The sequence below is a fragment of the Gossypium hirsutum genome, chromosome D11, assembly GCF_007990345.1.
Source record: "Gossypium hirsutum isolate 1008001.06 chromosome D11, Gossypium_hirsutum_v2.1, whole genome shotgun sequence".
Taxonomy (NCBI): Eukaryota; Viridiplantae; Streptophyta; class Magnoliopsida; order Malvales; family Malvaceae; genus Gossypium; species Gossypium hirsutum.
Window position 1 is genome coordinate 11,330,290 of NC_053447.1, and position 15,876 is coordinate 11,346,165.

Consider the following 15,876-nt stretch of genomic DNA (forward strand, 5'->3'; position numbering starts at 1 on the left):
AAGATGAGCATATTTTGCCATCTTTTTCCCATTTAATTCTATTTAATTACCAAATGACTAAAATGCCCTTACTTAAAAAATCTATTTCACTAATTCTATGCCCATTTTTGTCCATCAACTAACTAATGGTCTAATTACCACATAAATACCTCCAATTTAAAATTTCATAACAATTAGATACCTCTAAGATGTAGAACTCAACTTTTGCACTTTTTACAATTTAGTCCTTTTGACTAAATTGAGTGTCCAAACGTCGAAATTTTTGGACGAAATTTTTACGAAATTTTTCCGTAAAATTGTAGACCATAAAAATATAATAATAACCATATTTTCCCTCGTCGGATTTGTGGTCCCGAAACCACTATTCCGACTAGGCCCAGAATCGGGCTGTTACATGTAAAGAAGCAACTCCATTTTGAGTTTTTGTACTAGCTTGAGGAGTCGAATTTGTTGTAAATTCTGGATTAATCTGATGCTTCAGCTGCTTTTGATTTTCTTTATTAGAAGTCTTTAAGAGATAAGTTAGGTAGCATAGCATTTTCATCAAAAACAATATCTCTACTAATCACAACTTTTCTATTTTCAGGACACCATAACTTATACCCTTTTACACCAGCTTTATAACTATAAAAAACACATTTGATGGATCTCGGTTCCAATTTTCCATTATCAACATGAGCATACGCAGGACACCCAAAGATCTTTAAATCAGAATAGTCAGCAGGATTACCAGACCATACCTCTTGTGGAGACTTTTTATCAATGACAACGGATGGAGATCGGTTGATCAAAAAACATGCAGTTGAGGCTGCTTCGACCCAAAACGACTTTAGTAAGTTGGCATTTGACAACATACATCGAACCTTCTCTATGATCGTTCTGTTCATTCGTTTTGTAACGTCATTTTGCTATGGAGTATGACGAACTGTTAAGTGTCTCACGATCCCTTCTGACTTGCACAGTTTATTAAACTAATCAGAAAAGAACTCTAAGCCATTGTTTGTGCGGAGATATTTTATTTATTTTCCCATCTGTTTTTTAGTCATAATTTTTCAGGACTTAAATGTGGAAAACACATCACTTTTCTGCTTCAGGAAGAAAGCTCAAACTTTTTTGGAAGAATAATCAATAAAAGTTAGCATATAATTAGCTCCACCTCTTGAAGGCACTCTGGATGTCCCCCATATATCAGAATGAATATACTCCAACATTCCCTTCGTGTTATGGATTCCTCTAGTGAATTGAACTCTCTTTTACTTCCCAAAAACGTAGTGCTCATAGAACTTTAGTTTGCAAATTCCTTGCCCATCAAGAAGTCCTCATTTGCTCAATTCTGCCATGCCATTCTCACTCATATGCCCTAGGTACATATGCCAAAGTTTAGTAATATCATCATCTGAAAAGGAAGAGGAAGCGACAGCTGCATCACCAGTAACAGTAGAACCCTGCAAAACATATAACTTGACAGTCTTTCTCTACCCTTTCATCACAACGATGGAACCTTTGGAAATCTTTAAAACCCCAATTTCAGTTATGTATCTATACCCTTTTGAATCAAGAGTACTCAACGAAATTAAATTTCTCTTCAATTTTGGAACATGTCGTACATCACTAAGTGTTCTGACAACTCCGTCAAACATCTTAACTTTAATCGTTCCAACACCTACAATTTTACACGAAGCATTATTTCTATAAAAATAACACCTTCAGACACTGTTTCGTAAGTTGTAAACCAATTCTGATTGGGATTCATGTGGAAGGTGCAGCCCGAATCAAGGATCCACTCCTTGCTTACTTTAGAATTATTGATAGAAGCGACTAGAAGTTCACTATCGTCGTAGTTTTCTACAACATCAGCTTCGCTGGAATTTTCTAGTTGTTTTCCCTTTTAATTCGCAGCCTCCCTTTTGATCTTGTTCTGTAGCTTATAACACTCAGATTTAATGTGCCCTTTCTTCTCCCAGAAGTTACAAGTTTTACCTCTATTTGAAGATTACGATCTACCCTTCGATTTACCGCGAGGATTCCGTTCCTGTGTCCTTCCACGATCATCATCAGCATTTCGTTGTTTTCTCCCACGAACAATGAGACTCTTTCCCTTAAAGCCGGGTTTAACCACAATATGTTTCATCTTATCATATGAGGTCAAAGAAACATAAACCTCATCAATTGTGAGAGACTTGTAGTTATATAAAATCGTATCTCTAAAGGTTGAATAAGAAAGGGGCAACGGACAAAATAGAATCAACCCTAGATCTTTCTTATCATACTGAACCTCCATGGCCTCCAAGTTTGAGAGAATTTCTTTAAACAATATTAAGTATTCATGCACAGACGCACCTTCCTCCAAACGATGAGCATAAAGACGCTACTTCCTATGCAACTTGTTGGTTAGAGTTTTTGACATACATATTTGTTCCAGCCTCTTCTATAATGCAGCAGCGGTCTTCTCATTCATCACATCCTGCAAAATTTCGTTAGACAAATGCAAATGTAATTGTGTTAATGTCTTTCGATCATTACGCTTCTTCTCTTCATCTGTTAATGTCGAAGGCATCTTATCTATCCCTAACAGGGCATCCTCCAGATCCACCTGTGCAAGAACTGCTTGCATCTTAACCTGCCACAATGTAAATATGGTGTTGCGATCCAACAGCGAAATTTCATACTTAAAATACTCCACTACCGTGATCGAGATGAATAACTAGGAAGCTCGTATACCAATTTGTGAAAATAGAACGTCGGTAATGACAATATATCGCGAAGAAAAGAGAAATAAAAATAAAGAACACACAGATTTTTACGTGGAAACCCTTTCTGGAAAAAATCACGGGCAGAGGAGAAGAAAATTCACTATGTTGAATTCGAATAATTACAAGAGGAGTTTTGACTATATTTATTTATAGGTTGAAAAAAATCTAATTCTAATTAAAGTCAAATATATTATGTTAATAAATGTTAAATATATTATACTTATAAATACTAAATCTTCTAGAAAGAAGATATATTTTGTTTAACTTGACTTGCAAACAATCTCTTAGAATTTAGATCACACAACTCTAACATTAACACTTGCTGCTTCACTCCCGTTCCAATGGAAAATTATTGATTGTCCAGTGTGCGACGGGACCTTCTTCGCTTCCCTTCTCAAGGAAATGTCTGATGTAGTAAACTGCTTCAATGATTGTGCCCAGAAATTGCTTGAACTACACCTTGCTTCTGGCTTCAGAAAGTACTTCATTTGGTTCAAGGCCAAGCTTCAAGGAAGCCATATTGCCTTGATTCAAGAAGGGAAGGACCTGGTTAACTATGCAATGATTAATGCTATCGCAATCAGGAAAATACTCAAGAAATATGATAAGGTATGCTTCTTTCGCCAATGTGGTTGAAAAACATTCTGTTCTCTTTCTGCTTAAATTTTATCTGCTTCCCAAATGGAATATTGCAGGTTCATTACTCCAAGCAAGAGCAAGCCTTCAGGTCGCACAAAGCATGCACATTGAAATCCTTCAATCACCATGGTTATGTGAGCTCATGGCATTCCGCGTAAATTTGAGGGAAACAAAGGCTATATCAGGGAAGGCCCTGCTTTGTTTGAGGGCTGTTATCTCACTTTCAATGATGGCAAACCATTCCTGTCATGTGAACTCTTTGATTCTGTCAAGCTTGATATTGACTTGACTTGCTCTATTTCTTTAGTAAGTTACAAGCTTTTAACCATTACATATATATTAATCACAAACTAAAAATTTGGCCTCAAAAGTGTAGGAAATTGGTAAACTCTAATTGGGGTTTTTATCCTTGACATAACAGGATACAGTGTAATTTGATCCAGTATCTCTCACTTGTGGCCATATTTTCTGCTACATTTGCGCTTCTTCAGCTGCATCAGTGATCATTGTTGATGGGCTAAGAGCAGCCAATCCAAAAAGTTTCCTTTATGTCGAGAGGTGAGTATTCCTATAAACATGGAATATTATGCTAAAAAAGCTCCTCTTTATGTTAAATTTACTCTTTACTTGTGGGTTCAGGCTGGAGTTTATGAAGGTGCTGTGCATTTGGATGAGCTTAGTATATTGTTGAGGAGAAGGTACGATCTTATGGTTGCACCATGGGTTCCCTTGCTTATTTAATCAGTTTCAACGAATTCTTACAGGGATCATGCATTTAGTTTTTTGAACAGCTACCGTGAATACTGGGAGCAGCGACTTGAGAAGGAAAGAGTGGAGAGAGTTCGGCAGGCAAAGCAACAGTGGGAATCCCAGTGTCAGGCATCCATTGGACTCTGATTATCACTTCTTTTCCCCTGTAAATCCTTTTTTTTTCTTCTTACAGTTCTCTCTATTTCCGCATGTAAATCATTCTTCAAATAATAGAAAAAAAATGTCGTTGAACTTTATTTAGACAAATATTTCTATTACACACAAAGGGATAATGTCACGTTTAATACCTATAATTTCATAAAATATTCGATGATAACCATATTTATCACATTGTACTAAGTATTCTTTTATTTATTTAATATTTCACATAACGTTATATTATTCATGGGGAATTAATGATTTAAAAAAAATTGTGTTAAATTTTCACCAATTAATGTTAATAATAAGTACCATAATAAAAACACATTGATAATTCCAATATCACATTGAACATTTTCAAAATGTTAAGTACCACATTGGACATTTTATAAAAATACAGGTACTGTAATAAAATATATTAATGGATCAAATACCAGATTAGACATTTTCAAAATAGGAAGTATACCATATTGTATATTTATAAAAGTATAGGTATCAAATATGACATTGTCCCCAAATAAAATATTGAAAATTTAATTTTGTCTGATGATTGCTTAGAAATATGAAATAACACGTACTTAAGTTATGGCATATTGTATCTGTCCAAGCAATTTCCAAATAATGAAAAATTTTCATGAAATGGGCTATTATGTTGGAGATACATGATTGGTAATATTTTCATAAGATCCTGTATTTATTCACTGAACAAACGTCCATGAGAAAAGAGGAGGAGAAAGAAATATATAAAACAATAAATTTATATAATGATACCCATAATGTCTTGCTAAATAATTGTAAATAGAACATTCTCCATAGCTGAAAGTATGCTTAGGTTAATTAGCAGTAAGATCGGAGAAACTACAGCACTTACATGGTACCTTTGGTACGTAAAAATTATAGTCAGCTATGGGAGTTTAAGCACCTGTAATCTATGAGTGAAAAATTCTCCACAAGATTTGGTTATAGTCCAGAAGAGCGGTTGGCGTATTCTTGAACCAATGCTGCAAAAAGTGTAGGCCTTTCAAGCAGGCGTGACGGTTTGTCGAATTCTTTAGCCTTTCCTGTGTTGTTTAAAGGAGGAAAAAGAAAACCGGAGGCATTAGATATAAAAATTCATGTGGCAAATTGTACCCATGGATGCTTTGCTTGCATTAGATATAAATAACCAGGTACCTGCATCAACAACTAAAACTCGATCACAGTCCATGACTGTTGGTATTCTGTGAGCAATGCTGATGATTGTGCAGGCAGCAAAGTCTTCTCTGATGATCTTTTGGATAATGGCATCAGTTTGCGAATCAACGGATGCAGTTGCCTCATCCATGAACAAAAGCCTGCTGCGCTTCAGCATAACTCTCCCCAAGCACAGAAGCTGCCTCTGCCCCACGCTCCAATTATCTCCATTGTCTGCCACTGATAATTAAAACGGTTTTGTTAGGCATTATTGCAGTCACTAGACTCAGGAATAAGTTCAGAGTCACTAACCTAATGAATCGAGTTTATCAGGTTTCGAAGCAATCGCATCTTTAAGTTGGCAGCGCTCAAGGCTCTAAAAAACAATTACTTATGGTGAGGAGAAATATCTAAAAGTAGCTTGCATGGCCAAAAATGGTGTTGGAATAACACGTTTACCTTCCATATCTCTTCATCAGAGAACTGTCCTATAGGATCAATGTTGCTTCTCACAGTTCCTTCAAAAAGGACAGGTTCTTGAGGGATGATCCCAAAGCGTGACCTAAGATCATGAAGTCCCAGCATGCAGATATCTATGCCATCAATTATTATTTTCCCTCCTGTTGGCTCAACCAGTCTAAAGAAAACTTGGATTAAAGTTGACTTTCCACTCCCAGTCCGACCCACAACACCAATCTTTTCACCACCATTAATGCTCAGAGTAATGCCTTTAAGCACAAGAGGCGTGCTTGGAAGGTATCTAACCTGTTAGCCAAAATCAAAATGTTAGCAGTAGTTCAAGTCCAGTTAAAGGACTGAATAATCAACTCCAGCAAAGCAGGCAGATTTCAAAATAGTCTAAGAGCAAGTTACCTGGAGGTCTTTGAGCTCAACATTGCCATGGGAAGGCCAATTTGGAGGGGGAAGGCGATTTTCGATATGCCATGCTGCTTCTGGCTGAAGCCTTGAGAATTGCTTTATTCTTTCAACAGAAACCATCCTATTTTCCACAAAGCAGCTCATATATATAGCCCAGAACAACACACTATTGAGGGACAACCCATATGAAAGAGATAACCCAACATTTTCTGCAAAATGCAAAACAAGTCAAGTTTCTTCAAGCATTCTTCTATTTTGATGACACTATATAAGCTTCTATATAAGTCTAAACTTTTATTCTTCTTTCGACTAGGCTAATGCACAATTATAATTAAAGCAAATGTCATCATACAATATCACCAAATGATCACAAAGCAAGTGCTACAGCATGGTACAAGGACCATGACATACATTCAAGTGATAGAATGCATTGTGGTTTAACATGGAAATCATTAAGAAATGTGACCTGAGGAACAAAGATTTTAGCACGCAATTACCTGGCCTCACAATACTGCTAGGTAAAAAGATCATAAACATGGTAGAAAGGCAGAGGACTAAACTCCCAATAAGTTCCAAACGGAATCCCAACCATTCATTGGATCCATTGTTGTGGAAATCCATGCGTAAACTGGAATTAACCCTGTTAACATTTTCTTGACAAAAACTATCCTCCTTTCTGAATGCACGGATTGTCATAACGCCAGAGATGCTTTCGGAGAAGTGGTGAATGACAGGAGCTTTAGTGATCGAGTCAAGGCGAGTTAATTCGCGAGATGATGCAAGGTAGTATCCCTGCAATTCAAGTGGACCTCTTATAAGCTCTCTTGTGATGCAGAAATTAAAGATTCCACAATGACATGCAGATAAACAAGCTACTGCTCCAGATATCAAGAAAGAAACTATATTTTGGTGAATGAAAAGAATTCTTTAAATTTGTATGAAAGGCACATACCCGATACCAGAAATTCAGCCAACCAAGAGGAATTATCAAGAATATTGTGGGCCAAGCATACTGACATGTGATTATGAAGATACTGAGCAGTGTAATGTACATAGCAACAGTAATCCCCATGACAAATGGGACAAAGATATCAACGTTGGTCTGATCAGTTGATGCCTGTTGATTATTAAAACAAAAAGGAATCCGTGAGTCCTAAGATATACCATGATATTCTGATAACTTGGACAAAGTGTCAAAATGCAGTCTGAGACCCTACCCGACTTAAAATTCTTCCTGAAGGTGTGGTATCGAAAAAGGACATAGGGGCATGCAAGATGCTTTGAAGGATTTGCCTGAAAAATATTTGGGCTGTCTTGAGCCCCATAATTGTAACGAAAAAGGCTCTGAACACTATCAACACCACAGATATGGCTGCTATGACGGCATAAACAGAAATAAATACCGAAGGGTTGAATGAACTAGCATGTTCAGCCGAAGTTTCATATGACAACCAATAATCACCAGCCATTATAGAACCTTGCCATGACAACGATAATAACAGAACTGTGGCCACACCCCACCAACCAAAAGCCTCGGTGCAATACGCTTTGTAAACTTGCAAGCTGACTTTACCAGTTTCCCTCTCTTCCTCTTTGATTAGCTTTGAATCCCCCTTATTAGATTTTGGGTGGTCTTGAGACTTATCCTCACCATTTCCTTCCCCATGGTTGGTAACACCCTGAGAAGATTTGGATGTTTGGGGGAAACTTTCACCAGGTATGCTGTTGCCTGCTTCTTCTACAAGTTCCATAGCTGTTTCATGCGCAGCTACCAAAGCTCCAAAATCCAAGCCAGAGTCCAGTAGATCATTATACTTCCCTGACTGTACTATCATCCCATCTCGCATCACCTGGAATTTACACACGAATGTTTTAGAAACGTAAATGCTCCTTTATGAGTGCATATATACAGGCCTTTGTCTTTTCCAGGAAATAGATGATATCTATCCTACTCACCATGATAAGATCAACATTGTGCAAGAAGTCCACTTGATGGGTTACAAGCAAAATAGTCTTCTCTTTGAGAGCTCCTCTGACACATTCCTGCATAAATAAACATATCACGGTTTCATAAGCAACTATCTAGCTTTTCTTTTCATTTTCTCACATATGCATTACAGTAAAATACGCTTATTGGCATGCATATGTTAAAACATATACCGACTTCCAACTCATTTATCAGATTATAATATTCAGAACTGGTCCATGGTTGATATTAGGCGAAGTATCCAGGGAAAGCTTGTAATAAAGTAATAAACAGACAATAGTGCATTTCAGACTACATACAAAATCCATGATGGATCATTTCTTTTCAACAATTGCAAAGCTTGAAATAAACCAGATAATAGTGTTACCTTAAATATGTCTGTCCCTGTATGAGCATCAACAGCACTAAAGACGTCGTCAAGAAGGTAGATGTCACAATCTTGGTAAACAGCTCTTGCAAGTTGTATCCGTTGCTTCTGGCCACCGCTGAGGTTAATTCCACGTTCGCCAATTTCAGTTTGATCACCAAACTCCATCATTTCCAAGTCTTTCTCCAAGCAACAAACCTTTGTAACTTCCTTGTATTTCTCCTCGTTCATCGGCAGACCAAACAGGATGTTCTCTTGAATTGTTCCATTCTGAATCCAAGATGTTTGAGCTACATATGCAGTTGAACCACAAAGCTTAACCTGTCATTGAAACAGCAAGAACTGTATTTCACAAACATTACTTATTCTATTGCATTGTTATGCTGATCAGAATTGCATAGAAGAGATAACTTAATTCTCAGACTTTATACCTTTCCTGATATTTTGTGCATCTCACCAAGAATAGAAGCCAGAAGAGAAGATTTTCCAGATCCTACTGTCCCTACTATAGCAGTAAGCTCCCCTTTCTTGACCTCTAAATTTATATTTTTCAGAACCTGCTCTCCTTTTTCATCATCCCAGCTAAACACCCCATTTTTAACTTCCACAACAATTCCACCATCACAATCCTCCTGTTTCTCCACTAATGTATCTACCAGTTCCTTGCTCATCATGTAAGTATCCAATCTCTCCAATGAAATCATTGCTTGTGAAAGAGAGATCATGGACTGTGGGAAGTTCCTGATTGGCTCCTGCAAGATCTTGAAGATGGTTGTTGTTGTGAACACAACCCCTGCATCAAGTTTCATTCCTAACAAAAGTGCAGTTCCAAATGTGAGGGTTGATATCAGTAATGGTGTTGACCACATTACTATGATATTTCCAGAGATTGAATACAAGAATTTGGTTAGCCATCCGAACTCGGTTTCACGGAAAGATTGGATTCTTTTATTGAAGTGTTCTTCCCACGCCTGGAACTTGATAACCCGCATGTAATTAAGCATCTCATTGGTTGCCTTCATTCTCATGTCACGGTTCTTCATCACGTTGAATTGAAAACGGTTGTTCCTTCTAGTTCCCATTATCACAAAGATAAGAACACCGAGAAGTCCGAGCACCGATGTGACCATGGCAGCCCCGAGGTACCTATACAAAAGCACCAAGGCCACAGAAACTTGCAAAGGAGTCAACCAAATAGAATGGAGCTGCAGCATCATATCAGATAGCTGTTGAGCATCAACAGCCATGTAATTCACGATCTGTCCAACACCATGAGCCTGACGAGCAGAACAGGTTAACCTTAACCCTTTCTTGTACAAAGAAGTGATTAAGGTGCAGCGAATGAGCATCCCAAGTTTCTGAGAGTTGAAGTTGAATTGGTGAGTGGTCAACACTTCCACAAACTTAGCAACGAGAAGAATCAATATAAGATAGTATCCTTCATAAGGAGAGCTTCTTTTCCCCGCTGTGTAATCAACAAAGCTTTGAATCAGTATAGGACCAACATACATAACGCAAAGCCGCACGATTGCGAGGAACGCAGTAAATGCAACTTCCTTCCAAAAGCACCGTAGCAATGTCGTTCGAACAGGGTGCTTCAGTTTTTCCTCCGGTTTAGGCCAATTCATTTCAAACAGCTTCGACATCTTCTCGGCCATATGTTGTGGCGACAATGTCGGGATATCATCCATTTTGAGAGGGGATTTGTAGCCATGTCTCAGCAGAGGATTCATCCATAGCCAAAAGGCCTTTGATATTATTGAAGCTGAAGCAAAGCCACTCACTTTGGGTTTGCTTAAAAGCGGTTTGTTTTCATCCATGGCTGGTTCGGGTTCTCTGGTCACTGTGATACCAGTTGAACCTCTAATGGCGACAACAAGAAGAACAACTGATAATGGGAAAGAAACAAAGGAAACTATATCATCCAGCCTCAAATACTTATCCTCTTCAACAAATACCATACGAATGATTCCAGACACAGTGAACAATGAAATGATGATAAAATTCGCAAACCAATAAGCTCGAAGAGAGAGAGGGTGGTTGACAGCCTCAAATCTCTTCTCGTGGATTATTAAGATTGCTATTACAGCATGAGTTATGGCTTCAACCAGCCAAAAGATTCCATTGATTTGCTTCCAAGGCTGCTGGCTACTTCTAGTAAATGCGAGAATGCATATTATGGTGTAAGAAAACGCCAACACAGCCGTTACAATCAAAGAGAGTTTGAACCATACGGTGGTCCTGAGAAGGGTCCTGTTGTTTCTTATGAGAGGCTTGTTGATGTCGGAGCTGCCATGCCTGTTGCTTGAGAATCTAGAATAGAGCTTGTGAACAGCAAAGCATAGGAGGGTGAGCAAGAACAAGACATCAACGGCGGAGAAAAGAGCCCTTTGAGGACATGCAGAGAGGAAAATAAATCTCAGCCATTGGAATATAACTGGAAGAAATGTCGGCTCCTTGGAAGATTCAATCACAGAGCTTGAACATGAAAGAGAAGTAACCCAAGTAGCCCCAGACATAATCATTCAACGTGGAAAAGATACAAAAATCACCGTTTTTCTAGAGATTAATGATGATTCCAGTCAATATATTCCCTTTCATTCCCTGTAAAAATACCAATATATCAAATATGTATTTATACATCCAAAAGATAATAAAATAAAACAACATTAAGAAAGCACTGAAAAGAAGTTCATGATGATTATAAAAGTTTTTTTTCCCCGAAAAAAAGAGAGACAAATTCACGTTTTTGCCAAAACCGAAAGGAAGAACGAACAAAACTTCAAATCATATCAGCTTTATAGCTTTAGTGATTGACAACTTGGAAACAGCACAACAGCTTATAAGCACTCATTACCATCTTTAACACGAAGCCCCAATAAAGAAAGCTTTAAGGCAAAGGTCTCAGCTATAATATGAAAATAAATGAACCCAATCAAGCCAGAGCTGGCTCTTAAAGAGAAAAGAGAACTTGGAATCTTTAAGGCGGCTATCGTCAACGAAAATAAAATTTGACTACAGGGAAAATCCCCCATTTCACATACTTGGTCAATGATTTAATAGTACTATCATACGGTTGAATCTCACATGTTAGTATAATATGAATGGTCGCCTCGTGTTTATATATTTTGCATGAAATATTTTTCTATGAAAAAAATATTATAAAATAATCACTTCATTAAAAGCAAAGAAAAAAAAAAGCAATCAAAATCACAGAAAGATGAAACATGCAAAAGAAAGAAGAAGCCATAGAAGCAACCTGTAACTAAGTTAGAGAAAAAAGAAAAAACAAAGTGAACATTGCAGAGATCTCCATGGTCGAGAGACGTCAGAGACTTTGCACCAAAAGGAAAAGTCGATGCCCTAAGCCAACTACCACGTGAAATACGTTGCACACGGTTCAAAATGTGACAAAGATTCAGGCAGCAGAAGCCAGCAACCAAGAAAGTTTTCTGATAAGAAACAAATATTAATAAATGCGAAAGCTCTCAAACAGCAAGGATTCTGTTGTTCTATTTAATGCTTATTTGTTTTGTCTTACAAATTGATGCTTGCTGCCCAATTTAAAGTGTTTTTTATTTTTACTTTGTTTTTATGGACAAAAATCAACGTTTAGCGTTCCACATCTAAGACGTAAAAAGGTAAGGCAATCGCCATTGGGTCTTTGAGAGATTGAGAACTTTTCGTGATTGTTTTTGTTTTGTTTCAGATTTTGTACTTAGTTTATTATGAGTTGTGAATGTGTGTTAATTAATTTAACAGGAGTTATGTTGTGGTTTTCTGCTCCCACTTGCGCTAATGTTCGCGTGGGATCACTTTCCGCTCGGTATCCGCCATGTTCCACGGAGTTATGCTATATTGATTATGGACCTCGTCAAAGTATATTTCACCTCAATACTTTTTTATTGATGAAGTATATAAATGGCCACTCAATTATGTTTGTATTTTTATTTTGGTCACTTAATTTTATTTATTTATTATTTAGAAATTAATATTTGTATTTGTTCCTGTTTTGGTTATCCGCGGCTAAATTGATAACGAAAATAATGATGTGGCTTTTTTCTAACTAGTATAATAACACATTTAGTTCTCAATATTTATATATTCTATCAATTTGCTTTTAATTCTAAAAAATTTAATAATTTAACTCTTCACATTTATAAATTCTATTAATTTCATCCTTAAATATATATTTAATCAAAGTAAAAAAAGGTTTTGGTTGTAACATTTCAATATTGCAAACCATGTCAAAGAGGTACGCTTTTGTCTAAAAAATGGTTAAGGTATGAAATTACAAAAATAGACGATAGTAAGAGGTGTCTGGAGTAATATATTGGGCTACTTGTAGAAGGTGTTCTATATCAATATCAAGGTAGCGTTGTAATAGCTTTAAGTTAACTGTAATAAGGGACTAAATTGAAAGAGACCACAAGTTGACGACCTCTATTGAAAGAAACGGGAAAGTAGAAACCAAATTGAACATGATCGAGATCCTATTTTGGTTTAATTAGGATGGAACCCGCCGGTTCCTTAGTGGGAGACATAATAATTAACAATGCACGATTCTAATGAGGTTGGTAATAGCGCGGGAAGGGCTATAAATAATTGAGAGATGGCCCATTAGGATGATTTTCTTCCCAGCCTTCTCTCAATTTCTCATATTATTCATCTTCTCCGGTAGATCGAAGAAGGAGCAACCATAGAAGGTTCTGCATGGAGTAGACTCAATGAGAATGGAGTTCAAAAAATAGGGAAACTAGCAAGCGGGTAAGGTTATTAACCCTTTTATGTACGTAAGATGAAAGTTATAGAACTTCAGAACTATTTTTGGTTGTAAGTTATTGCTTGGAGAATGGAAGTTCTAGTGTTCGAAGGGAAGAAATAAGCTATGGAAACAATGAGGATTCTGATGAGTTCCAAACTTTTAACCCGCTGTTACTATTTACGTTGTCTAAGTATGTCATATTTGCAGAAGTATGAATGATGAAGATATGAGCATGCATCGCATGTCCGGAGAAACTTCAAGGGATAGATGAAGTTAAAATGGAAAATGGAGAGTGAACTAGTTATTGCCTCAGGTGAAGCTCCGGACCTTGCGGAGGGAACACTACGGTGTTTGAACGTCCATGTTAGGTGGTGTAAAGGAGGTAATAGGAGGAGGATTTGAGAAATGAAATCATGGAGAGGTATTCACCACGAGGGCGGTATTGACTGGTCCTTCGGGGAGACATCGTGATTACGGTATATGGCGTAAGATCATAGATGAATGAGGCTATGGCAGTTTGGTATATGGTACGTAGCATAAGACCTGGATGAAAGATGCCATGTAGGCATGGTACATGGAAATGATAAGGGCATAAGACTATTGATGAAAGACGATGTAACACCCCAAACCCGTCTCCGTCGCTAAATTAGGGTTATAGAGTATTATGACACATATTGGACCAAATAACAACATAAAATCATTCTATTAAAAATTAAATACCAAATATTCAAAACCAATCATCATTCATAGTGTATATACGATTAGGGGCCTTATATCAAGATTATGGAACCTAAAAATCAATTCAGGAATAATCAGGGATTTATTTGAGACAAAACAGAAAAAATGTAGAAAAACTTAAAAACAGGGGTCATACAGCCGTGTGACATAACCCAGGTCATGTGGCTCAGGAACATGGCCGTGTGGCCAAACCATGTACAATTCAAAAATAAGGTCACACGGTTGTGTCGCCAGATCGTTTGCAATTCGAAATAAGGTCACACAGCTATGTCGCAAACTGTGTGCCAAACTGTGTGTGATTCGAAATAAGGTTATATGGTCGTGTGTAACAACCTGAGACCGTGTAGGTCAAACATGCACCAAAATTAAATAGTCCACACAGTTGTGTGGTGTGACCGTTTGTGGTACACGGTCATTTGACAACCGTGTCCCAGTCCATGTACACTTAAAATAGCTTCCAAAACAAGGCAAAACAATCTCAATTCCTTAGGTGCCTAGCCAAACCAAAATTTAACCATTAACATGCCTTTAAAACACGGACAAAACAATATTTCAATTCCTTCAACCATTAACAGTCACAAGGTTCAAACAATATACATTACATATCCAAAGACTTTAACTTTGTTTCCATCATAGCATTTCAAATATACATCCATGAAATTCAAGTTTTTCAAACATAATCATCAATTTGATTTATATCACAAGTTAATCCATATTACCAAATATCCCACAATAATCATTCTAAACTATACCTAGCATAAATATCCATTAACATTTTGTTTAAAACAAGTAATAAGGTTAACTATTATATGAACTTACCTAGACAAAAACAATTGCAGAAACAAGGCTAACGACTATTCCGTTACTTTAGCTTTTCTACAACTCAAGTCCGATTAATTTGGTTCTTGATCTAAATAATAATTTTCATTCAATTATTCAGTTCAAACGTCTCAAACAATGAAACTTAAGCTTATAATCTTTTTCAATATAAAATTACAAAATTACCCCAAATATTTTACTTTTATACAATTTAGTCCCTAAACCCGAAACTTACAAATTATCAACATTTAAGAAAAATACATGCTATCTGATTTCTATATAGTCCTTATTCAGCTTACCTTTATTAAAATTTCACAAGAATTTCATATAATTTCACCATTTTAACAATTCAATCCTTGAACATTTAAATTACTAAAAACTACTTTACAAATTAATCATATTTCTTAACCAAAATTAATAATCTATCATAAAATTTCACAAACACCTCAAACTCTTCAATGGCATAATCTAAAATGTTTAACAATTTTACGAATTAGCCCCTAGGTTAGCTAGATTAAGCTAAAACAACCTCAAAAACATAAAAATCACTTACATGCAATAACAAGGATTGACCGAAGCTCTCAAAGATTTTTAATGGTGCATTCGACTATGGGAAAAAATTAAGAAAGAAGATGATACTTGGTTTTTCTTTTGTTTTCAATTACATATTTACCATTTTACCCTTTTAATTTAACTTAATGATTAACAAAGATTTGTCCATAATTTCCCACTATCTTTCTATATGGTTTATTTAACATTTAAGTCCATTAATTTATATTTCCATAGCCATTCAACACATTTAACTATTAAATTTTGTAGCTTTTACGATTTAGTCCTTTTTACTTAA

General features: G+C 36.5%; 2 protein-coding genes across 4 annotated transcripts; one reads left to right on the top strand and one right to left on the bottom strand.

Moving 5' to 3' along the window:
- The first annotated feature begins 3,699 nt into the window (after positions 1 to 3,699).
- Positions 3,700 to 4,426, top strand: LOC121223743 (probable E3 ubiquitin-protein ligase BAH1-like 1). Of its 2 annotated transcripts, XR_005921087.1 has the most exons (3): positions 3,700 to 3,950; positions 4,032 to 4,090; positions 4,172 to 4,426. XR_005921087.1 is itself a non-coding variant. In XM_041106033.1 (2 exons), exons 1-2 carry the CDS (start codon positions 3,969 to 3,971, stop codon positions 4,287 to 4,289), a joined length of 240 nt encoding a protein of 79 aa, XP_040961967.1. In that variant the 5' UTR covers positions 3,700 to 3,968; the 3' UTR covers positions 4,290 to 4,426. The 2 variants fall into 2 exon arrangements, 1 of the variants encoding a protein (XP_040961967.1); XM_041106033.1 differs by having other exon boundaries at positions 3,700 to 4,090.
- A 617-nt stretch (positions 4,427 to 5,043) lies between these two features.
- Positions 5,044 to 12,333, bottom strand: LOC107912374 (ABC transporter C family member 4). Of its 2 annotated transcripts, none has more exons than XM_016840517.2 (12): positions 11,967 to 12,333; positions 9,139 to 11,311; positions 8,708 to 9,028; positions 8,310 to 8,396; positions 7,571 to 8,203; positions 7,306 to 7,470; positions 6,851 to 7,145; positions 6,348 to 6,562; positions 5,934 to 6,239; positions 5,787 to 5,850; positions 5,475 to 5,714; positions 5,044 to 5,362 (listed from the first exon to the last, which is right to left on the bottom strand). In XM_016840517.2, the coding sequence occupies exons 2-12, from the start codon at positions 11,230 to 11,232 to the stop codon at positions 5,262 to 5,264; spliced, it is 4,521 nt and encodes a 1,506-aa protein (XP_016696006.2). In that variant the 5' UTR covers positions 11,233 to 11,311; positions 11,967 to 12,333; the 3' UTR covers positions 5,044 to 5,261. The 2 variants fall into 2 exon arrangements, with proteins under 2 accessions (XP_016696006.2, XP_016696008.2); XM_016840519.2 differs by lacking the exon at positions 11,967 to 12,333 and adding an exon at positions 11,565 to 11,844.
- Positions 12,334 to 15,876: the final 3,543 nt, after the last annotated feature.